At 53.6% G+C, this 25,230-nt stretch overlaps 1 protein-coding gene across 1 annotated transcript in view; it reads right to left on the bottom strand.

The window, feature by feature from the left end:
- Nucleotides 1-25,230, bottom strand: part of LOC134007816 (arf-GAP with GTPase, ANK repeat and PH domain-containing protein 1-like) — a 74,577-nt gene that overhangs the window by 5,641 nt on the left and 43,706 nt on the right. The window contains 6 exon segments of the mRNA XM_062447512.1: nt 7,524-7,746; nt 8,056-8,146; nt 9,378-9,532; nt 18,386-18,547; nt 22,553-22,714; nt 24,516-24,684. Coding sequence (XP_062303496.1) covers nt 7,524-7,746; nt 8,056-8,146; nt 9,378-9,532; nt 18,386-18,547; nt 22,553-22,714; nt 24,516-24,684 — 962 coding nt within the window.

The following is a 25,230-nucleotide window of genomic DNA, read 5'->3' as shown; positions in this document are numbered from 1 at the left end:
TGCCTCTTCTGATGTGTGTGTGTGCGTGTGTGTGCGTGCGTGTTTGCATACGTCCTTCATTGTGTGGTTGTGTGTGTGTGTGTGTGTGTGTCAATGCGATTCTCATTTGGAGGGAGGAGAGTGTGTGTGTGTGTGTGTTCTCCTGACCGAGTGCTTTGTGCTCTCTGTTTACAGACAGGCGTGGTTCCTGTCTCCCGAGGCTGGCGGCTGTTTAGCCCCCTCTGACAGGCCTCCAGGTCTCCGGGTCTCCGGCCGCCCGTGACTGGACATCCCACCAGCTGTTCCCCTCCGACACAACACCAGCAGGGGGGCGTGGGGGGGGGGGGGGGGAGTGTGTTTGTGTGTGTTTGTAAGAGAGAGAGTGTGTGTGTTTGTGTGTGTTTGTAAGAGAGAGAGTGTGTGTGTTTGTGTGTGTGTGTAAGAGAGAGAATGTGTGTGTTTGTGTGTGTTTGTAAGAGAGAGAGTGTGTGTGTTTGTGTGTGTTGTAAGAGAGAGAGTGTGTGTGTTTGTGTGTGTGTGTAAGAGAGAGAGTGTGGTGTGTTTGTGTGTGTGTGTGTAAGAGAGAGAGTGTGTGTGTTTGTGTGTGTGAGACAGGGAGTGTGCATGAGAAAGAGAAAGTGTGAATGTGTGTGTGTGTGTTTGAGAGAGCGAGAGACAGAAAGTGTGTGTGTGTGAAAGACAGTGTGTTTGTGTGTGTGAGAGAAACAGCGTATGTGGCATAAGAGTGTGTTTGAGAGAGGGTGTGTATGTATATGTGTGTGTGTGTGTGTGTGTGGGGGGGGGGGGGGTAGAATCAAGATGGAGGGGAGAGATAGGATAATATGTCTACTATCCGACACCAGGGACTGGAAGCCAAAACAAGGACCCCCCCCCTTCCCAATCATCATCCACTACTTAGTGTCACCTCATCCTTTAGCAACACAATAACCAAGTGACTCAATTTGCTTTCAATGGCAAAGGTCAACAGTACTGCGGTATGGCTAGAAAGCAACCAAGATTCATTGACACTGATCCAGGATTATATAAGTGAATTAGCGAGCAGGTTTACACCAGATGTAAATCTATTTCCTTGTAAAGGACCTACGGTAGGAAGTAGGAAAAGGAACTATGACTGGTTCTCACACGGTCTGTGAGACCTGGAGGGTGTCTTGACTGGAGTAAGATACAGGGGACAGAGAGATCGGAAGAAGCGAATCATTAATAACACACTAGTGAGATGTGATGTGGAGTACTACAGCAGATAGACCGAAGCGTGCGTGTGTGTGTGGGCCCCTCTCTTTGGACTAATTAGCCCTCTAATTCAGCTCGTTAGAGCTCTCCTGACTCGCAGGTAATGGGCTCTGACAGACCAAATCTGTCAAGCGGACAGCTCCCTTTCACCTCAGCATACAGCACACTGCTCTCACCAGCAGAGAGAGGGAGAGAGAACGAGAGAGCATGAGAGAGACAGGGAGAGAGAGAGGTGGGGTCAGAGAGGGAGAGGAGGGAGAGAGCGGGTGGGGGGAGGATAATCAGATACATATATAGAGAAGTTGCTTTGCTAAAACAGACAGGTATAGATGGTCAAAAAGTGAGAGAGTGAACAGAGAGCAGAAAAGGTGGAGCAGAAGGAAGGAGCTGTGAGGTAACTTTCACCAGAATCCCCCCCCAACCCTTTCCCTCTTAAAATTCACCCCACCCCCATCTCTCTTCTTAAGAAAGAAAGAAATAAAATAATACAAGAGTCCGAAATCAATTACGCTCTGCTCGGGGTCGTTAGCTGCCCTTGGATAGGCACAGATAATTAAGCTGAGGGCTTTTTATGATGTGTAGGGGTATCCATCAGTGATTGACCACTGGCCTTGCTGGACCTGGCTATATGAGCACAGAGAGAGAGAGAGAGAGAGAGAGAGAGAGAGAGAGAGAGAGAGAGAGAGAGAGAGAGAGAGAGAAGAGAGAGAGAGAGAAAGAGAGAGAGAGAGAGAAAGAAAGAGAGGAAAGAGAGAGAGAGAGAGAGAGAGAGAGAGAGAGAGGAGAGAGAGAGAGAGAGAGAGAGAGAGAAGAGAGAGAGAGAGAGAGAGAGAGAGAGAGAGAAAGAGAGAGAGGGGAACACACAAAGAGAGGAAAAGAGGAAATGGCCAAGTCGATATGAAGCTCCTTCGACTGGATTGCAACGCTCCAACAGTGCCCACGCACGTGTGTGTGTGTGTGTGGGGGGGGGGGGGGTTGTGTGTGTAAAGAAAGAGGGTAAAGGGAGAGAGAAAAGGAGGATGGAGGGAGGGGCTGGCAAAGGTTAAGACGAAGAAAAGAAAGCGAGGGGGGCTAGATCTGGAAGGGTGTGAGGGCAGAGGACACCTGTGTGTGTGTGTGTGTGTGTGTGCTGGGGGGGGGTTGCCTCGGACTGGGCCGTTCTCATCAGGTTCTGTCCCTGTTCTGTCCCAGCTCTCCTGTGAGCACCCCTGGCTCCTCTAGGCCCACCCAGGCCACCCCAGAACCAAGCCCAGGCCTGCTCGTTCAGCAGCAGATTAAACAGCACTCGTATAGGACTCTCTATAGCTGACATTTAGACATAAGCATTTAGAGAGCAATATTGTCGACTTGGCTTGGATCTGATATACATGAAACCAGACTGACAGGTTCATGTAGAAAAATCCTAAACTATTTTAACGTATTTCCCTTACTGCTTAAAAAAACACAGGGGAATAGAACGTCAATTAAAAATATATATATATCTGAGGATAAACTGTATTTTTTTGGACAATATTTTGAGCGCTTAAGTCTCACGGAAAGGGCTGACCGCCTAAACGCTGTCCAGATAATGATGAAGGGCAGACGTCCTTAGCCTTCACGCTCCCAGCCTGACTCATCTCCTCACTATCTAAACGGCGCGGCTAAATTGGGAGCCTGAAAAACAGGCAGACCCTCTCCTCGGTTCTGTTATGGTCCGTTTCAAATGTTTACCAGCAGGCTGGGGACTAACGCTACGCCGATTCCGTCCGAACGCATTACCACGACGACGGGGAGAGCCAAGACCTCTTTTTACCATTTTTCTATCGTCTGAGCGATTTGCAAAAAACGACGCCAATTACAGAGGCCTAGCACCTCTGTTACTGTCCCGTGTAGAGAGGATTCTCAGCTCCAGGAATGCCCCCCCGGCTGGGAGAAGGAGGGGGAGGAGAGAGACACGCATATTCATTTCACGTTATTTATTTCTTCGTTATTAAATTGGGGGAAAAACACAGATATGGACGCATGGGGGGGGGGGGGGGATAATCCGATGACTCAGGCATAAAAAATGCCCCTTTAGTTTGTCCTCTTAGTTCCTATTAGCATTTCTCCTTGTGATGACAACGGAGGGATGACTTTGTGATTGGCTCTTGTCAGCCGGCTTAATGTCAATAGTAAATTGGACGGCTTGTTACCTAGTTGGGGGGACATGATTACTGCCTGTGGTAAGCAGTCATGTAAAAAATAATGTCTATTAGGGCTAATTTAATCAAGGGCTCCTTTTTTTTACAGATGAATTAGAATGTAGAGGCCAATTATTTTTGAACGTTTGCAACTGCCTGTAAGAGGAATGTGTGTGTGTGTGTGTGCAGGGTATGCCCTGGTTCATGTCAGTGAGGCTACAGATAATGGCTGTTAGATGGGGTGAGGGATCAGATAGTGAACCATCACACATGAAATGGACCTCAGAGGACAGGCCAGATCTTACACTCTTTCAAGAACATCCAGAGCACGCACACACACTCTCTCACACACACATATTCTCTCACTCACACACACACACGCGCACACACAGCTTCCACCCACAGTGGAGAAGCAGATAGACTCTGCGATTGCTAGAATTTCGCATACTGCTGACACCTTTCTCAACCGCATGGATGTTATATAAGAGCCCCTGCTAGAGATACGAGGCGGGGGTGGGGGCAAGGGGTCCCAAGCAGACCCCCGACCCCACTGCTTCTCCCACACAAACCCCCCCCCCCCCCCTTTGCACTACCCTGGGGGGTAATTATACTATGATGTAGTCTGTAGTCCCCCAGCCTCCTCCCCCCCATCCTCATCCCGGCCCCCCTGGCCCCCTTTGCTCCCTGGAGTCCAATCTCACTGTCACTATGGAGGGGGAGGGGGGGCTTGCTGCACCTGCACCCCAGTCCAGATTAAAAGCCTGGCCCGGGTCTAATTTTAAATCTGTTACCGCTGCCCTTCCTTTAAGGGACCAAGACTGATCTGTTCCCATAAAGAGACGCCATGTTAAGTGCGCGGCGTGCCGCCTGGCGTCTGCCCGGGCGTCGCCCGCTCATCGCCTCGCCGTCCTCGCCATTCCTCAGCCGTCTCATCAGGACGGGGGGGACGGAGCGCGCTCCCCTCTCGCTGGCGCCCCCTGGGCGAGGGGGCGGGGCTGTGGGGCTTCCAGCTGCACCCCGGACAGGAGGATGGGAGAAGGGAGTCTGGACCAGCAGAGAGAAGCTCCCGGACTGACCAGCGGTTGCGTGTCCCCCCCGGGGAGAGGGGACATGAACAAAGACCAGGGATGGAGGACGTGGGTGGGAGGGGGAGCGAGGCGCGAGGCGCGGAGGGCATGGTCACACGCGGGCCCAGACGCTCACGCGCCCCGACAGGCTGCCAGGCGTCGGCACGGCACGGAGGGTGGAGAGAGAGAGAGAGAGGGGAGTGGGGGGGGGGGGGGGGGGGAGGGGCAATGACAATGGCCGCCGTCGCACGCCCGCGATCCCGATAAGTCACCGCCAGGGCTCAATTAGCCGAGCTGTCACTCCTGTGCACCCGGCCTGTTAATGCACTCCGTCAAATGACGGGGGGGGGAGGAGGGGGGGGGGGGTTGGAAGCCGTGTCCACGCGGGTGTCTATGCACGTCGTCACATAATTAAAACAATGAGCGCCGGCGAAGAGCGGACATGGGTCGGGGCCACGGCACCAAGTGTGGCCAACGTGCCCATTCTTAGCACACACACCTCCCCCCCCCCCCCCCCCCCCCCACCCCCACCACACCCCCCGGGCTGGGCTTCAGCTGGGCCCACACCGGTGCCCGGTAGCCCCGGAGGGCCTGGCTGCTAACTGCGGCCAGCGAGAGGTTAATGTGAGCGTTTAGGGAGGGTCCGGGCGCTTTTGGTGGGGCTTTTTGTCACCCGACGCAGGGCTTTTATAAAGACGGAATTAGAAAGTCCCAGGCCACGCCCCCACCGCCCTCCGGCTGAGTAGCTGTTGGCACCGTGGTTCACAGTCACGGCGATGCGGACGAGGGCTCTCAGCGCTCCGCCGACATCATCCGCTCCCCTGCAACAAGCCTCCACAGGGAGGCCATTTTGTTTCCTGTCAAACGGCATTTGATGAAAAAAAATGATTTTCGTTTTTTTTCTTCTCGGCCTTCTTAAGAGTGGTATTCTGGTGCTTTCCTTCGCCGACGGGAAACCGTTCTCCGGGATTAAAACATGAGGAGATGTGGCCACGGGTGAGGCCTCCCACGTGAGGGAATGGGACGGAAAGGAAACGAGGAGGGGGAGGGGGCGGATGGGGGGGGGGGGGGGGGATAGATGATGATGATGAGGATGATGATAGCAGCAGCGTCGCCTGGCTGGGCCGTGTCACATAGCTCATCAGGTCTGTGTGGTGGCTACGGCACCGACACTGCGTGCGAGCGCCCCATGCATAATTCCTCCCTCCGGTCCCATCACAGGGGAGAGTGGAGAGAGGAGGAGGAGAAAGGAGGAGGAGGAGAGGGGGGGGAGAGGGGGAGAGAAAAAGGAGGGGGGGAGAATGAGGAAAAATGTAGGTGTTAAACTGACTGCCATACTAATGCTCTCCCCCCCTCCCTGTCGCCCCCCCCACCATACCTCCATCTCCCTCCCCACCCCCACCCCACCCCCAAACAGGACCTAATTGGAAGGCGCGAGTGGGCCAGACCTTGACAGGCAGGAGGTCAGTCTAATTGCTGTGGCCATATTTAACATTAAGATAATCAGGCCATTAATTACCCTTTGGATCATTAAATCAGCCACTTGCAAAATGAAATTTCTGCCTCTATTACTCAGTCGAGAGACCACGAGGGAGGGCTTTTTCCATTCATCAGCCCCAGAGTCTGGACACAGAGGCGGCCTTTTCTACCTAGCTAGCTACAAAACCCCCTTCTCATCCTGTACCGTCAGCACAGGACAGAAACAGAAATGTCTCCCGGCATTATATGATCCAAACAGGGCTGAACCAGGACAAACAGCCAGTGAGCTGATGAAGCAGCATTAAAGACTATTAAAAAACGATACATTCGCGTTTGATTCAGTAAACAGTGGGTGTTTTTCGTTGTTGTTGCCTTTGTTTGCCGCTGGGTCTAGCATGTGTTCGACACAGACCACAGTCCTGTCTTTCCCCGTGACACCAATCCCACTGACAGGTTGCTACACGCCATGTCACAGGCCCTCACCGGCACCCCATAAACCTTTAATAAAACCACCAAACGTGAGTGTGAGAGCGTGTGTGCGAGTGTATGTATGAGCGTGTGTGTGCGTGAGCGCGAATGTGTGTATGTGTGAGCGCGTATGTGTGTATGACTGTGTGTGTGTATGAGTGCATATGTGTGTATGAGTGTGTGTGTGTGTGTGTCAGGGCTCCACCGGGCAGCAGAGCAGGGCGGGAGGGGGGACGACGACACAGCGAGCGGTCCAGAGTGCGGTGCTACTGGGCCGGAGGAGAGAGATCACTGCAGAGCTCCACACAGCAGGGTTAATTGTGATAATATTGACTCCCCCAGTAATCTGCTCCCGAACGCCCAACAGGGAATACATGCCTCCCAAATACCGAAATAAATGGGTACATGAGCAACAATAAATGCATTAGCTGACGGATGGACAGAGGGGTGGGGGTGGGGATTCGGAGGAAACCGGTGGATCCATAGTGAAAGATTTTTGGTGGAGGGGGCAGAGTAATTATAAGGTGCTTCTGGTGAGTAATGAGCACGGGGGAAAATGGGAAGTCGATATTTATGTGGCTGGCAGTCGGCTCTAATTTGTTATGATGGCTGCTGGAGTCCAGGGGCCCATAATTACACAGCCTCGATGCAGATGCTGACTGACACACACACACACACACTCAGTAAGCATGCATGTCAATTGCACGCATGTATTTAACACATGCCTACACGCACATCCACGAATACAAACACACACACACAAAATACTAGGCTGAACCTCAGTGATTGTTTCCTGTTTCCACTGTCAGTAGCCTAATTGCTAACTTAGCCTTCCAAATCTGGTAGCCAAACTACATTCACAGCTACTGCCCCCTATCTACTCCAACAGGTATTGCACCTCAACACCAAAAGCTCCAGATGATCTTCTTAGGACAAATTCCCTTAAAATCTGGGAGGAGAAACTTCTAGAGACGACCTTAACTATGACCTTAACTTGTTTACATCGCTGGGCATGCCGTCGACAAAGTCCGAAGAGAGACACATGAGATGAAGGGAGAGAAACGGCCTGGACCGACCCAGGGAAGAGGAGCCTGAAAAGGCCGGCGAGGGCGCCCCCTACCTGCTGGCGTCGGGAGCAGGCTTGAGGCCGCCCTGGGCGTTGGCCTCCCACACGCTGTTAGCCAGCTCGTTGCCGATGGCCGACATGACCTTGATGAGCTCCAGGGGCCACTCGTCCAGGTCCAGGGAGCGCACGCGGGACAGGTGGGTGCCCAGGTTCCTGTGGATCCCCGAGCACTCGATGCAGATCAGAGCGCCCAGGTTGAGACTAGCCCAGTCTGGGTCTGGAAGGAGCAGACAGACAGACAGACAGACAGACAGAGAGAGAGACAGAGAGAGAGAGACAGAGAGACAGAGACAGAGAGAGAGAGAGAGAGAGAGAGAGAGAGAGAGAGAGAGAGAGAGAGAGAGAGAGAGAGAGAGAGAAACACAGATTTGTTAGGCGAGTACAACGATGCGTCTGTCTATGATGTCTATATTCTATGATGGGGTTATGGGAACATGCATGTGTATCTCTGCGTGTGGCGCGAGTGTGTGTGTGTATTCCATGCGTGTTTGTGTACGTGGTGAGGTGTAGCCAGCTGTGGACTCACTCTGGGCCTCACAGTCGACACAGCGGGAGTTCCCCCGCAGGGCCCTCACAGACTGGAGGGCCAGGGCCTCCGTCTGGCTGGTCAGACGAGACTGAGGGAGGGGAAGGAAGCGCACACACACACACACACACACAGTTAGGACCGGGACTGGGACACACATTCTGTTAACAGTTATACTTGTCCAAATGCCCAGATGTGCATGTTTGCGAGCAAGTGACACCACACACACACACACACCTGCCTACCACTATTCATGAGCGCATGTGTGTGTGTGTGAACAACTAGCACTGCAAACAAAGGGGAAAGGGGGAGTGTAATAAAGGCTTTTCCAAAAGAGCAATTGTCCGAGGCCTGAGGCATCAACACAGGCCCGCTCAGTCTGAACCTCGCCTGCATGCAGGCTGGGAAATGGCAAAGCTCTGGCTATATTTACAGTAATTGCCACTTGTAATTATGTGTGTGTGCGTGTGGTACGTGCGTCTGTGCGACTGACCAACCATGAGCAGGTGAGTGAGCAAGAGCCTGTGTGGGTTTATGAGCAGAGGGGAGAGAGAGTGTGTGTGTGTGTGCGTGTGTCATATCAATGTTGTCAGACTATGATTCAAAACCTTGCATTTGCTAGCATGTATAAGAGTATACCCTGTGTGTGGTGGGGCCAGTCTCTGTCTTGTCTTAGGCTGTTGTGGTACGGTTCTAGAGGGGTGTTCCACCTTGGTGTGGTCCTGTTCTAGAGGGGTGTTCTACCTTGGTGTGGTCCTGTTTTAGAGGGGTGTTCCACCTTGGTGTGGTCCTGTTCTAGAGGGGTGTTCCACCTTGGTGTGGTCCTGTTCTAGAGGAGTGTTCTACCTTGGTGTGGTCCTGTTCTAGAGGGCTGTTCTACCTTGGTGTGGTCCTGTTCTAGAGGGGTGTTCTACCTTGGTGTGGTCCTGTTCTAGAGGGGTGTTCTACCTTGGTGTGGTCCTGTTCTAGAGGGGTGTTCTACCTTGGTGTGGTCCTGTTCTAGAGGGGTGTTCCACCTTGGTGTGGTCCTGTTCTAGAGGGGTGTTCTACCTTGGTGTGGTCCTGTTCTAGAGGGGTGTTCTACCTTGGTGTGGTCCTGTTCTAGAGGGGTGTTCTACCTTGGTGTGGTCCTGTTCTAGAGGGGTGTTCTACCTTGGTGTGGTCCTGTTCTAGAGGGGTGTTCTACCTTGGTGTGGTCCTGTTCTAGAGGGGTGTTCTACCTTGGTGTGGTCCTGTTCTAGAGGGGTGTTCTACCTTGGTGTGGTCCTGTTCTAGAGGGGTGTTCTACCTTGGTGTGGTCCTGTTCTAGAGGGGTGTTCTACCTTGTTCTTGCTGCTCTCGCAGGACTGCAGGCTGGCCAGGATCTGGCTCTCGACGGCCTGGACCCAGGCGTCTCGCTCCTCGTACGACGTGGCCTCGAAGTGCCACGTCTGACCCGTGAGCGACACGATGGTGAACTCAAAGTTCTCCTCTTGTTCTGCAGACACAGACAGGAAGTGAGAGTGGGGACATGTTTGTGGCTTTAGACGCACCTTTCACAGCAGCCACGACGCGCCACAGCGTCCAGGAACCGTCCACATCACAGCAGCCACGACGCGCCACAGCGTCCAGGCACCGTCCACATCACAGCAGCCACGACACGCCACAGCGTCCAGGCACCGTCCACATCACAGCAGCCACGACACGCCACAGCGTCCAGGCACCGTCCACATCACAGCAGCCATGACACGCCACAGCGTCCAGGCACCGTCCACATCACAGCAGCCACGACACGCCACAGCGTCCAGGCACCATCCACATCACAGCAGCCATGACACACCACAGCGTCCAGGCACCGTCCACATCACAGCAGCCATGACACGCCACAGCGTTCAGGCCCCGTCCACATCACCGCAGACAAACCATTGCCAGCACACTTACAAAAAATGTGGTGGAACTTTTATCAGCCGTTCATTGACACGATGCATCGCCAGAGCCATGACCTCGAGCCTTTCCTTCAGCCGAAACACCCAGGGGCACCTGTTAGGAAGGCCACCGATCCCAACTGACCTTTGACCTCCCCCCTCCCCTGGCCAGGATATTCCCCCTCCCCAATTACTGGGCCCCACTGGCCCCCCAGGACCCTGTCAGTGTGCCGGAGGAAAGGTCAGTCATTACAATCAGAGCCCCCTACAGGGGGACATACGGATCTACTACACATAGAACCCCCATAGGTTAATGGGCCAATCAGGAGTCAATTAGCGATGGCATACGTGTGTGTGTGTGATCCTAACTTGGTCAGAGTTAAGAGGCAGACCTTAGACCACTGAGATAGTGAGGGCTCGCAGAGAGAGAGAGAGAGAGAGAGAGAGAGAGAGAGAGAGAGAGAGAGAGAGAGAGAGAGAGAGAGAGAGAGAGAGAGAGAGAGAGAGTGAGTGAGTGTGTGCACATGTTGATGTGTAAAAGAACCGGGGGGGTCACATTTGGAAACCGTTAACAACAAAAAAAAGTGGAAATCAGAGGTGGGTTGGGGGCAAACCTGGCGGGGCACAGATGTCTGTGACAGGGAGCCTCTCTGATGAGACCCCCCCCCCCCCCAAGCTCCTGGACGAGTGGGATCTGACACAGACTCAGTTCCGTTTACAATTTACTACAATGGGGGGGGGCAATTAAATAATGAAGAGGCCAATCAGGGCCATCGGCTCCCTCCGCCCCTCGCTGTTGCTAATCACAGGGCTCTCCTTCTGGAGCTCCCGGTGGAGGGCTGCACCAGGTTGCCAGAGAAGGGCCACCTGAGGACCAGGAGTGCTGGCGCCTGGCCTCACACACACACACACACATCTGGAAGGCTCTGCTGCCATCAGCTCCCCAGTGCTGCGTCATCCCCTCCAGGTGGGGGAGGGAAGCAGGTCCTGTTCGCCATCGCCAAACCAACACAGAATATCCGCCATTTCCCCCCTGACCTGTGAATCTCCCTCCCGTTTCCTAAGACGGAGCAAAACCCAATCCTCTCACATCTCAGAACCATTTCTTTCCCTTTTTTCCCCCCTTCGTTTCTTTCTGGGAAAAACGGCTCACTGATGTGGCCCGGGGAGCGAAGCTCATTTCACCAGGAGAAGATTAAAAGTTTAATCAGACGAGAGCGTCTCCAGTCGGGGGCTGTGATGGAGGGGGACCTTCCACTCTGCCTCAAACAGCCTTCTGACTAATTGGGATCATCTCAGACCGGTCAAGCTGAAGCCCAGGCCCCTTCGGGGGCTGGGAGCTAATCAATGGAAGGCCCTGTCTGTCTAGAGAAGGCCCCCCACCCCCATCCCCCCATCCCTGAACAGAACGCTTGAAAATTCTCCAACTTCCTGGATGAAGAGCCTGGAGGACAGGGAGGGGGGGGACGGGGGACAGTATTAAAGGTTTAACTGATTATTCTCACCTGAAAAGGTTTCCCCACTCAGACTGGTAAAGAAGACCGCGTCCAAGAAATGTTCTTGAAAATTCTGGACACCGAGCTAGATTCTTCTGGATGTTTCTATCTGGGTGTATGTGCTGGGAGGAGAGACCAGACCGCTCTCGATAGATGCCTGGGGTTGTGACCTCACGTTAACCCTTCCATGATCAAAGGATGAATGGGTCTACTATACAGCTCCAGGTGGATGTTGGAGCCCCCCCCGGGCTTGGTGTCAGTTCCCCCCCCCCCCCCCTCCTCACCGCTCCACCGCCGGGGGGGGAACAGGGAGACATTCAGGGGGACGTCTCCGAAATGTAAGCACGACAAGTACCCGTACGATCTCATTCTAAACGAAGGTCTCATGTCTTTTCACACTGGATCAAGCCCACCTTCAAGACTTCATTACCATGCGTGTGTGACTGTGTGACTGTGTGACTGTGTGACTGTGACTGTGTGACTGTGTGTGTGTGTGACTGTGTGACTGTGTGACTGTGTGTGACTGTGTGTGTGTGTGACTGTGTGTGTGTGTGTGTGTGTGTGTGTGAAAGCTCCCGGGACTGAGGTAGCTGTCTCACTACTCTACACTGGGACCCACCCTTCAAACGTTTTGGAGCCCTGTGGGGTCAGGAACAATGTTCCCGTCATAATTAAATTCCGCTCCCCCTTTTTTTTTTGGGGGGGGGGGGGAGGGTTTAGGGGTGTGTGGATGTTTGACAATTACGGAAACCAACAACCCAGAAAGCTGCTGCCTCTTCGTGGCATAAATTAATGCTGTTGCACCCCCCCCCCCCCCCCCAGACCCCCCACCCCCAACCTCTCTCACCACTCAGCCACTCGCGACATGGACCCGAGCGCTGCACGTGTCACTGCACTGCAATGGGACCTCCACGTTTGGACCCGTACACATATCTGAAACTGATATGTTAAGTCTCATCGGTCCCCCCCCCCCCCCAATACAAACCCGCTCAGGCACACACACAGAAATACACTCACACACATCCCTCTCGGTCGCCATGCTACTTGGTAATTACACTAGTGCTCCGAGCTACTAGGGCCAACAGAGAGAGAGGGAGTGAGAGAGAGAGTGAGAGAGAGGGAGAGAGAGAGAGAGGGAGAGAGTGAGTGAGTGAGTGAGTGAGTGAGTGAGTGAGTGAGTGAGTGAGTGAGAGAGAGAGAGAGAGAGAGAGAGAGAGAGAGAGAGAGAGAGAGAGAGAGAGAGAGAGAGAGAGAGAGAGAGGGAGAGGCGTTAAGGCAATTTGTGAACTCTGACATGGGCAACCTTTAACAGCAAAACGGCATATTGCAAATATACACAGTTTCCACGCGGTGGGAGGGTGGGGAGAGGGGACATGAACATGCATATGGGGCCTGGCCATGGGCTGTGAGAGGGGCCCCATAGGGGGGGTGGGGGGGGGGGTCGCACAACAGAGGAGAAGGGGAAGGGAGAGAGGTGGGCGGTGTGTTCTCAGGAAACACAAATTAAACCCTTAAATGTCACCGCGCACAGTATTGCTTTGTGATACAGGTCATTACTCCCCATATTACTCGCACCCTTTTACAACATTAATAACCTGGAAAATATCGCAGCCAATTGTTCCAGTCCTGAAAATATATATGTATTTTCTTTTAATACAAGTAAATAATAATAGGGGGGGGGGGGTTAGGATTGTGAGTCAAGCTGAACCTCGACCCCTCCCCACTCTGACCTACCCAATGTGTGGGGAAGGAACATCTGATGAACTCACATACATCAGCAGCATGCGCGCGCACACACACACACACACACACACATCCAAGGCCTTAGGGAGACACAGCATGCTCCTGACATGTTGTGCTGGGGTGGGGGGGGGGGGGGGGTTCAGGGTGGTCCATCCCTCAATCCCTCCATTGATCTAGATTATCCATCCATCCATTATCCATCCATTATCCATACATCCATACATCCATCTATATATCCCTATATCCCTCCATCCATCCATACATATATCCCTATATCCCTCCATACATCCATACATCCATCCATCCATATATCCCTATATCCCTCCATACATCCATACATCCATCCATCCATATATCCCTATATCCCTCCATACATCCATACATCCATCCATCCATCTATATATCCCTATATCCCTCCATACATCCATCTATATATCCCTATATCCTTCCATACATACAACCATCCATATATCCCTATATCCCTCCATCCATCCATCCCGTCCACTCAGAGGGGGGAGAGAGAGACGGGTCGACCGAGGACAGGGGGTGAGGGAGGAGTCACACAAGGAAAAGCGTCTCCACGGGGGGGGGGGGGGACAGGGTCAAGAATGGTTTCCCGCCAGGGCGGGGCGAAGGGGGTCAGGGAAGGTCGCGGGCGTGCCCCCGGCATTAGTTACCTTCCGAGTCGAGGCTGTTGCTGTATATGTGGCGCAGACTACCGACGCGGTACAGTTTCCACGCTTTGCGCTTGGCTGCGTCCCCGACGGCAGGAGGGAGAGAGACGGACGGAAGAGGGAGAGGTGGAGAAGACGGCGGGAGAATGAGACGGCATGGAAGACGACAACCAGGGGGGAAAAAGGGAGACGCAGAGAAGAAGGGGAGGGTCAGGTGTCAGAAGGGTGGCAGTGTGGAGAGGGGGAGGAGCCGGGCGTGGCGTGGGAGGGGCTGAGGAGGAGGGAAATGAGAGGAGGAGGGTTAGGACGAAGAACGGAACAGACGAAGGCAAAGGAGCACTCGAGGGCGGGCTCCGTGTCCATCGAAACGCTTCTCCCTTCACACACGGCACACACACACACACACACGCACGCCTCCCCAACCCCTGCGCTCTCTCGCCCTCTGACGTCACCTTTGATGAGGTGTACAGGACTCAACTCTCGCAAAAAAAAACACACTTCGCGGGCCCCTACCGACCGGGGCGTCCTGTTGTCACCTGTTATTTTCTCCAGCCCCTCGGGCTCCTGGCAACATTTGTCACCCGGTCGTTTCAGGGGGGAGGTGGCGGAGGTGGGGGTGGTGTGGCGGTACGTTCACGCCTGCTGAGGAGGAAAAGCTACGGGGGTGTAAATGTTACTCTGCTTGTACCTGCCTCGGCCTCGTGGCCCTTCCTCAACCTGCTACCCAGGACCAGGACTGACCTTCTGAACGCCTTCACAAGCTGTGTGTGCGTGCGAGCGTGTGTGCGTGGGTCCATGCGCGTGTGTGTGTGTGTGTGTGTGTGCGCCCCGTGCGCATGAGCTGCCGTTGTGAGAGTCTGAGATCTCAGAGACATTTGACCCCATCCATCCATCCTTAAAGTGTGTGTGTGTGTGTTCAGCGTGCTCTCTGTGATCCTGGCTGAAGCCACCACCTGGGTCCCCCTCTACCGTGCCCCCCCCCCCCCCCCAGGTGACACCTGCGGGGCCCCCTGACTCGACTTGACCTGGGAGCCTCGGGTCCCCAACGTCACGGCTCAGCTCATTAAACGGCTCTTCAATGCAGGTGCTGTGGGGGGACCAACTCTTTCCACTGGGCTCTGCCTACCTGTGGAGCCACAGGGGGGGGGGGGGGGGGATCTGAGTGTGTGTGTGTGGGGGGGGGGGAGGCAAATCTTCCAATCGCTTCATCAAATTAGAGCTCATCCTTCTAAACACCCTGTGCACATTCTACAGACCTGATCAAAGACCCTGTGTCTGATCCTACATCAGAGAGAGAGAGAGACCGAGGGAGAGAGAGACCGAGGGAGAGAGAGACCGAGGGAGAGAGAGAGATCGAGGGAGAGAGAGAGACCGAGGCAGAGAGAGAGGGGAAGGGAGGGAGAGAGAGGGGAGAAAGAGACGCACACAGACAGTGGAACTGTGTTCCCTGTCCTGAGGAATGTCCTGACACGGTGGTAGGTACAGCTGGTCGTTGTGTGAGGCCTACCTCTGTTCCCTCCAACATTCCCCCCCCCCCCCCCCCCCCCCACCGAACCAACCGGATCCCGTTTCAAAGCTCACGCACAGCAAGGAGCCCCCCGGTATCAGACGAGAGCCCTGGTTAGTTAACGATGAGCGCTCAGGCAAAGACTCTGCAGCAGGGTAATTATGGGGCTGACGCAGGTATGTGTGTGTGTGTAGGTTAAGGATAGCTTAGGTCCTGGGGCGAGGTTGTGTGTGTGTGTGTGTGTGTACTGTTGGAGGACAATTCAAAGTAGAAAAGGTATGAAAGAAAGTATGCGTGAAGTCGTATGTGCCAAAAAGAGGAGGATGAGAGCCGGGGAGGAGAGAGAGGGGGAGGGGGGGAGGAGAGAGAGAGACAGGTAGCTTGGCATGGGCTTGAGCCAAAATCCCATGTTCGTTTGCATGTGAATACGGTCATGTTTAAATGAAGGTTTAAATCTGAAATAGGTGAGCCTGGCATCGCCAGACCAATTTGCAAACGGAAATGATTGTGAAACCAATTTACATTTCCAAGGGGCGTTAACAAGCGCAGACCAAAATGCCTCTGGACGCAGTGGGATATATACCACTTATCAGATAAACGGATGTGGTTGGCCCGACCAGATTCTGGCTGGGGGGAAATCATGTTGAATGGGAGGGTGGCCAGATTACTTTGGTTCCCAGGCCAACAATAGTTAACAAAGATTCTAATATGAGAATCAGCAGCCCCGATTCTTGTCTGAACTTCTGAGCTTTCCTCCAGCTTGAGTTTGATGGACAGTGGTTACATCAAATAAGCCAAGGAGTTAAGCATGCCTCGCCGAAGGTGATTGGCTGGAACAGGATTGCTTGGACATAATTGGCTGGAAAGTAGCGGGCCTCTCCAAAATGTGTCAGAGGGCCTCATTAGCATACACAACATGATTATAGGGGACAAAACCTTTCTTTCTTTTTTTTTTTTACTGAGAAAATCTAATCTATTGCACCTTTAATTGATAAAGTCATTTTGTCCTTTGGCGTGACACACAAGCTCAGAAGAGAGAGGAACAAAGGGTAGCGTATGTGTGTGTGTATGTATGTGTGTGTGTATGTGAGTGTGTATGTGAGTGTGTATGTGCGTGTGTGTGTGTATGGGCGTGTGTCTCGTGGCCCGCAGAGAGAGCCTGCGCTCAAGATAATGATTTAGGATGCGAGAGAGGGAGAGAGAGGGGGAGAGAGAGAGAGATGGACCTGCCTGTGCCGGTGGCCCTACCTGGGTGAGAGGAGAGAGGGGCGGCCCCCCTCATGAGTAACGGAGCGCCGTGACAGGCTGATACTTCATCCCCCCCCCACACACAGCCCCCCGCCCCCCCCGGCCTGACAGCCGCCGAGCAGCCCCACGCGCCCAGTGCTTAATGGCTAAATTGGGAGACTGTTACTAATCGCTTATTGAATAATGAAAGTGACACAGCTGATAAAAGATTTCAATACTGTGGATTATTTATAATATTTCACTTAAGTGCCCCCACTGACTAATGGGCGGGGGGGGGGGGGGGGCGCACGGAGGCTGGCGAAGGTGGGGGGCGGCTAACAAGGTTCTGCCACGGCAAAAAAAAAAAAAGAAACAGTAGGGTGAGGAACGGTGTGTATGTATATATGTGTGTGTGTGTGTGTGTGTGTGGGAGAGAGAGGCAGGGTGGAGGGCTGGGTTGTCGGTGGTGAGTTAAGAGCACCCACTGTTTCATCAAGCCTACTATAATCACGAAAGGCATAGATCTCTTTTCTCTGTGATAAGTATGAGCACACAGGGTTTTTTCCACCCATAAACGTGCACTATAGCAACATAGAAATGTGCAATACAGAAAAGAACAGCACTTGTATAATAACCAAACAAGAAAACAAAGCCCTTCCAGAGAGCCAAGTGGGTCCCCTGGTCGCAGGGCCAGAGAGGGGAGGTCCAGGGAGGGGGAGACAGGGAGGGGGAGACAGGGAGGGGGAGACAGGGAGGGGGAGACAGGGAGGGGGAGACGGAGGGGGAGACAGGGAGGGGGAGACAGGGAGGGGGAGACAGGGAGGGGGAGACAGGGAGGGGGAGACAGGGAGGGGAGGGGGAGACAGGGAGGGGGAAACAGGGAGGGGAGGGGGAGACAGGGAGGGGAGGGGGAGACAGGCAGACAGATCTGGGGGAGATCTGTCACACGGAGCAGCCACTTGATACTCTGATGGAAGGGTGCACATTACACATCTGCTACCAAAGCACATCTGCTCCACTCCTGAGCACAGCACCAGCACAGCACCAGCACAGCACCAGCACAGCGGCCGGTGCGCGTGTGTGTTAACTGTGTGCGTGACGGATCTGTTGGTACGCAAACACTTGACGGCAAAACGTGTTCAAGAACGCTACGTTTCCACGACACAGCTGAACCCACTCGCTCCACAGACAGACAGCCAGGACATGTAGGGATGAAGGGATGAGGTAATGAAGGGATGAGGAGAGCCCCTTCCTCTCACGCCCAGAGGTCAGGTGGCTCGGTGGAGGGGCGGGGGGGAGGGGGGGATGACAGCGTTTCCCAAACCCGCTCCATATTCATCTGCGTTGCCATGCTCTGACTGGTTTCCTATTCACCTCGTCTGACACAAACATGAGGTCATTTTCTTCCCAAATATTAGGACAGGTGCGCATATTACACTTCTGACGAATCGCATGTCTGTCATAATAAATGGCAATGTCATGATAAAGTACCATGTATAAAGCAGTGGGTCTTCCACCCTGGTCCTCAGGGCACCCCTGTTCAAATGAATGGTCGTTATCTGCAGAGCTTGATAACAACCCCTTCATTTGAATCAGGTGTGTTGGAGCAGGGAAACATCCAGAACATGAAGGACAAGTGGGCAGGGTGGACGCCACTGATTGAAGATTCTATGAGCATGTGGAACAATTCAGTGTGTGTGTGTGTGTTGAGGTGGGGGCCATATTAGTGGCCGGACCGGGCCCAGGAAACGGAGGCGGGGGGGGGGGGGATGGCGTTACCTTCCGCAGTACCAGAGAGGCCGTCGGCTTTGAAGTTGCTGGTGCTCTTCTTCCTGCGGTGCTTCTTGCGGTTGGCGTGCGGCGACGGGGGCGGGTCCATCTTGGGGCTGGTGGTGCTGGAGATGCTGGGGCTGGAGCACACCGAGTCCCCCAGTCCTGTGTCTGAGGGGGGGGGGGGGGGGGAGAGAGAAGGAAGGAGAGAGTAAGAGGGAGAGAGAGATAGGGAGAGTGATAAGGAGAGAGAGAGAGAGAGAGAGAGAGAAGGAGAGTGAGAGAGAGAGAGAGAGAAGGAGAGTGAGAGAGAGAGATAGGGAGAGTGAGTGAGGAAGAGAGAGGGTGATGGAGGGAAGGGGAAACAGAGGGAGAGACCATCAAAACCACCTCAATATACAGGTCACCTGTACCATTGTAAACATACAGCGCTGTACAAGGTAGCCAAACTATGAACGCGTAGAAGAACGGTGAATGGTCTTTACTACTGTAGATGGCATCCAGAATATGCTAAACAGTCCCTTCTTTGGGGACAAACAGGAAGAGGAGAGAGTATATGAGCTCAGTCTCATGGTGTATGTAGGGAGAAGGGGACAGTGTCTAGCAGGGGGGGCGTGAGGATGGGGTGGATTCGGGCATTTCCAGCAGGCTGTCTGGCGAGGCGGGCGGGCAGGCGAGGGAGGGAGGGAGTGTGAGCGACGGCACCCGCTTCACTTTTCATGCTCGCCGCTGACAGCTGTGACTAGCGGCGGAATAAAATAACATTCAGCTCCCATCAATATCACCCGGAGCGGGGCGAGGGATGTGGACACGCGTAGGGGTGTGGGGAGCTGGCGAGGAGCGTTCCGACACACACACACACACGGAGAGAGACACGACTACCACCCCAAACGCCAGACAGCCCCAAGGACACCCATAACTTATTTTACAATCGTTTAGTCTCAGCTCAAGTGGAAAACGTGACAACTTATCTCTGCTGACAGGATGCCATCCGGGAGCGCACAATTAACCACTGTGGATTAACGGCTGCCCCATCTGCAAGCCTCTCCGACTCTCCACCTCCCCCCCCCTCATCCGGCCCCCATCACTCGCTCTCTGGGCTCTGTACATCACACCCTTCACCCCCCCCCCCTCCCTCCTCCTATCCCCCCCCCCTCCACCCCTTCTCTCCTCTTTCTGACGTCTCTCCGGATCATTCTGCCGTTTCCCTGTTGATCCTGTTTCAGGTTCACATACGTCTCCAGATCCGTGGATCCCTGAAGAGGGCTCCGATCGCTTCGAAACCTCACGAGTGTTGTCGCTGCGGTCGTCGACGAACACGCGGATGATCGTCCGCTAAACAGGAAGTGCCCTTCCTTGGCGCGTTGCTGGAAGGGGGGTGGATCAGAGGAGAGGGCAGCCCCCGGGCATGTGCACTCCACGGTGCGGGCCAATCAAAGACACCCCCTCCGCTCACAGCACAAAGAGGTCTTTCACGGGGAGCGCGCACACGCGCACACACAAACTGCCTGCTTCCTCTTTTGGTGTCTCCTTCCACACAACAACAGAAAAAAGACTGGGAACTACCGCCTGGGATCGCCCATTTCCAAGAAACACATCCTGGATTGTGATGCGTTGGTGTTCTTTAGCGGGTGCCTCGCTGCAGCTGGCTATGTACAGTAACAAACAACAACGGGATTTAACAAGTCGACCGGCAAACTCGCGAAACGAGCGCCGAAGACAGTAAGACATAGAGACAGAGGATGATGGGGGGCGAGCGGAGGGGAGGGGGGGGGGGGGTCTACAAGGCTAAAGTCTCCTCCAGGAATGAAGACAGACAAGGAGGAGATGAGAAATAAAAGGGGAGAGGGGCATCCCGGGGGGGGGTTGAAAATAGGGAGCATTAGTCAGCGCGTCCGCGGCGACAGCGGGCCCTTGAACCAGCGAGGCTCTTGGCCCCTGCAGCCTGCTCGGCCCCCCCCGCCCCCTGCGCCCTCCTCTGCGACATCGCTGCAGACTTCTAACTGCCCCGGGGGGGCCACGCAACAAGAGAGCCCCCCTCCGACCCTCTCACCCCACCCACCCCCCCTCCCTAATTAAAGCGACACACTCATTCCTCCCACTGCTCTCATTCTTAAAGAATTAAGAAGGAACAGGCAAGCTTAGACAGGCGAGGGGGGGAGACGAGGCTAAATGCGTTATATATTTGTGTGTGTTTATGTGTGTGTGTGTGTGCCCAGGGCGATGTTTGGTAAGTGTAGCTGAAGGGGTCTTCCTAGTCGTAGTCGTCTAATTTAAAGCCTGTGGAAAAATCTAAAGAGGGGCCCTCTAGCCAATGGGCTCAGTAGACAACAGCTGCAGGGTGTATGTGTGTGTGTGTGTGTGTGTGTGTGTAAATGTGTGCACTTTGGTTTCTTCCCTAACAGGCCTCATTATTAGTCATTATATTACCGCTTCCATTAGAGCTCATTATCTTACAGTAGCCCGAGAAACTGAACTCTAGGAGTGCATCATATCAGCTGTCAACAAAACCCGATCTGATGGACACCACACGAGGCAGCGCAGGCCAGGCACCTTCGCCGGCCCCACACCTCCGTGCACCCCGTAACAAGCGCACCCAAACACCCCCACGCAGCCAGCACCAAAAGGCTGCACACTGGAGGAAGACTTCGCCAGGCTATTTACTACAGACCCGGGGCGCGGCGGGCGGGAGAGACGCAGGGCGCGGCGGGAGAGACGGGGGGCGGGCGGGCGGCAGCAGGAGAGGGAGCAGCTCGTTAAGGCGCTCGGCTGAAAGGAGGAGGGGGGACGCTCTCAGACGAGAGACGCCTCCGGGAGGCCTGGCTTGCACACACACACACACACACCGTGTACACACACACTGTGTACACACACACACACCGTGTACACACACACACACCGTGTACACACACACACACACACCGTGTACACACACACCGTGTACACACACACACACCGTGTACACACACACACACACACCGTGTACACACACACCGTGTACACACACACACACCGTGTACACACACACACCGTGTACACACACACACACACCGTGTACACACACACACACCGTGTACACGCAAACACACCGTGTACACACACACACACACCGTGTACACACACGCACACCGTGTACACGCACACTTTGTACCCCCATGCGACAAACAAAAAAACAACTTGATATCAAATCTCCATGAACTCCATTCCATCTCCACTCAGAGTCACAGGGTGAATGTAGTATAAATACCATGGTCATTAACGTGATACTCTGTACGAGCTGAGTGCATCAAAACTAATGAGTAGCTGAGAACAGCATCAACAGACACCCCCAGTATCCGAGGCCTCAGCTGTGTGTGTGTGTGTGTGTCTGTGTCACAGCGGGCTGCAACAGCCTTCAGGACCGCGTTTAAGTATTTCACAAGTTTAAACGTTATTTCTGCACGCGGCCAAGGGGCCTTTCTCTCTAATCACCCTGGCGACTCCGATGGGATGTGACAGCCGTCAGTCTCAAGCGGGGCGCTGTGGCATCAAAGTGTGTGTGTTTGTGTGGAAATATTTCCTGAATCCAGAGGCTCGTCACTTCAGCAGCAAGAATGTTCATTTCACCAACACCGAAAAACTTGATAACTACTTTCAGTTTTTCCAATTATTATCAAGCACGTCAAATGTTTTGGTTTTGCCATGAAAAGTGTTTTTTTGGGAGCCTCATTAACACACACGCGCGCGCGCACACACACACACACACTCACATAAATCTTCAAGTAGCGATTGTGGGCTTGCTACTGCCGGTCTCTCAGCGACCATTAAGCTTGATAAACAGTTAAGGCAGTATTAGGGCTGTGGCAGGCAGATCAATAGGAGACTGATGAGGGGCCCAGAGGAGGAGATGGGCCCCCCCGCGGAGCTCCACTCAGAGGCTGTCTGTACCAAAGCAGGCTCCCCCACCGCGCAGCTCCGCGTCAGGACCCATCTGGGCCACCAAGTCAATCTGCAGAGGGACTCTGGGTGGCCGGGGGCAGCCCTGAGAAAAGAACCACAAATAGCCCCGCCTCTGCTAGCATGTTAGCAAGAGCTACCGCAGCAAGAGCTGACAGGCTAGTTTGGGGCCGAGCTAGCTAGCTGGCATCCCTAACGCTGATCGCGTGGCGTTTGGAGGTCAGAGGGAGCTAAGCGTACCGGTGCTGACGCCCGAGTTGGCGATGACGGTGGCCTCGCTCCACTGGTCGGCGCTGGACACGGAGTAGGAGCGCTGGTGCATGCCGTCACCGCGGCTGTTGAAGGACACCAGGCTGATGCCGCTCGCCATCTGGGACGCCGACGAGCTGCTGGTCACCGAACCTGAGGGAGGAGGAGGTGGAGGTGGAGGAGGAAGAGGTGGTGGAGGTGGAGTGAAGAGGAGGAGGTGGGGGAGGAGTGGGAGAGGAACATGTAGGGGCAGGGGGGAGAGGGGGAGGAGGGGGTGGGGGTATGGGGGGTTAGGAAGAGGAGGAGAGGTGAGGAAGAGCAGAACAGGAAGAAAAGAAGGAGAGAAGAACGTTTAGGGTTCAGAGTTCCGGCCTGGGAAGCAGTCAGGTTCAGTGTGGATCTCAGCTAGAGGAGGATACTGTTGAGGTAGACTACAGTCATGTATCACTGGGAGGAGTAGAGCTGGTGTACTGCAGTGTGTTCCCCTGGTGTGTGTGTGTGTGTGTGTGTGTGTGTGTGTGTGTGTGTGTGTGTGTGTGTGTGTGTGTGTGTGTGTGTGTGAGAGAGAGAGAGTGTCAAGGCCAGACGAGGGAGCTCTTTAGCCCAGAGCAGACGGCTCCAGCTTCTGATACACTCAGCCTCCTCCTCCCAAAGTAGGAAGAGAAACTCCCCGTTTAGTAAACAGAAGGACACACACACACATACACACACACAAGAGCAAGCAGCCACGTGTGTGTGCACACGCACACACACAAACACATACAAACACGCAAACACACACATGACACAATCATTACTGGAACCTTTTACAAGCTAGCTGCTTAAATCAAACCCTCGAGTTAGCAGAGCTAAGAACCAAGTGATTCATTTCTTGTCTCCTCTCCTTCACCCGCCCGCCCTCCCCCCTCTCTCTCTCATTACAGCTCATTTCTGGCGCTGCCTGAGTGGATAGAGGACTCTGATTGCATTAATATTCATGACAATAATTAGTACATGTATTATGGGTCACTGAATATTCATGTTATTAGTTTGGTCCTCCTGGAGCTGTGTGGAAGTGTGCTAATGTGTACTTTCCTGCCTGTGTGTATGTGTGTGTGAGAGAGTGTGTGTGTGGTTGTGCCTATGTGTGTGCGTGTGTGTGTGTGTGTGGTTGTGCCTGCGTGTGGGCGTGTGTGAGAGTGTGTGTGTGTGGTTGTGCCTATGTGTGCGTGTGTGAGAGATAGTGTGTGTGTGGTTGTGCCTGCGTGTGTGTGTGTGAGAGAGTGTGTGTGTGGTTGTGGCTGTGTGTGGGTGTGTGTGTGAGAGAGTGTGTGTGTGTGGTTGTGCCTGTGTGTGTGTGTGTGTGAGAGTGTGTGGTTGTGTCTGCGTGTGGGCGTGAGGTGTTTTTATGTCTCCTCACCACCAGGCCTATATTTTATAGCGTATTGTTCTACCCTGCTTTATGAACTGTTGATGTTTAAACAAGGTGCAATTGGATTGGAACAGAAACCCTTTCTCCTCTGGACAAGGTGCTGTGTGGGCCATTAGAATAAACAATAAACGGAAAGCAGCTTGATATTCATTTGCAAACTTATGACTACAGATACTCATAGGATTGACAAAAATCTGCCTTGCCGTTAAACTGTCAATATCAATGTAGAAGAAAGGGCATATTTAGGTAGTTCATGAGTTTGGTTAGGGGTGTATAGTGTGTGTGTGTGTTTGGGTATGTGTGTCTGAGGATATTTGTGTGTGTCTGTACGTCTTTGTAGGTGTGTAATTGTGCACGTATGTCTGTAGGTTCTGTGTATATGTGACGTGTGAGTGTGTCTGTATGTTTGCATGTGTATCTGTGTGTGTATATCTATGTGTGTGTATATCTATGTGTGTGCGTACGTATGAGTGTGTATCTGTGTGTGTGTGTGTGTCTGTTCGTCCGTCCGTCCATATGAGCGAGTGTGTGTGTGTGTCTCACCAGGGGCCTGTCCCAGCTGCATGCTGCTCAGCTCCTTGGCCAGGCCGTTGGTCTTGGGGCTGGGCACGGCAGCACAAGTGGACACGGCCCTGGGGGGCCTCTTCCCCGGAACCTTCACCGTGGTCCTCAGCAGGTCGATCTCCTTCCCATGCACGTTCTGCATGTAGTCCTGAAACCCAGCAGGCAACACACACACACACAGAGCACTTGAGGAAAGACGCTAATTGAGAGGAATAAACAAATGGTGAGGGACACAATGTTGAGGTTGAAAAATACATAATGAGCACTGGTTCAGCTGGGAGTCAATGTACATGAGCATTATGCCTGTTCAACTTGTGTTCCCCAGCTGTGAGAGGGCAAACAGGGGTGGTCCGATGTATAGGGCGCCCCTGGTGGCTCACCAGTTAGAGCGCGTACCATTAGGGCAGAGGCCTTACCACAGCGGCCCAGGTTCCATTCAAGACTGGGCCATTTGCTGCTCGCTCTCGCTCTCTCGCTCTCTCGCTCTCTCTCTCCTCTTCTGTCTATCTTAAACTGTCTCTATCACATAAAGCAGAAAACTGCCCCAAAAATCTACATAAAAAAAAAAATATATATATAAAAATATAATTAATAAAAAGGATGGTCAGATGTAGATAGTTGCCTCTCTATATATTTATACACACACAGTATACTACATATTAAAAAATATATATAATCCTCCTTCATCCATGGC

Source organism: Osmerus eperlanus, chromosome 21 (genome assembly GCF_963692335.1).
Source record: "Osmerus eperlanus chromosome 21, fOsmEpe2.1, whole genome shotgun sequence".
In the NCBI taxonomy this organism is placed as follows: Eukaryota; Metazoa; Chordata; class Actinopteri; order Osmeriformes; family Osmeridae; genus Osmerus; species Osmerus eperlanus.
This window is presented reverse-complemented; position numbering and strand designations above follow the sequence as displayed.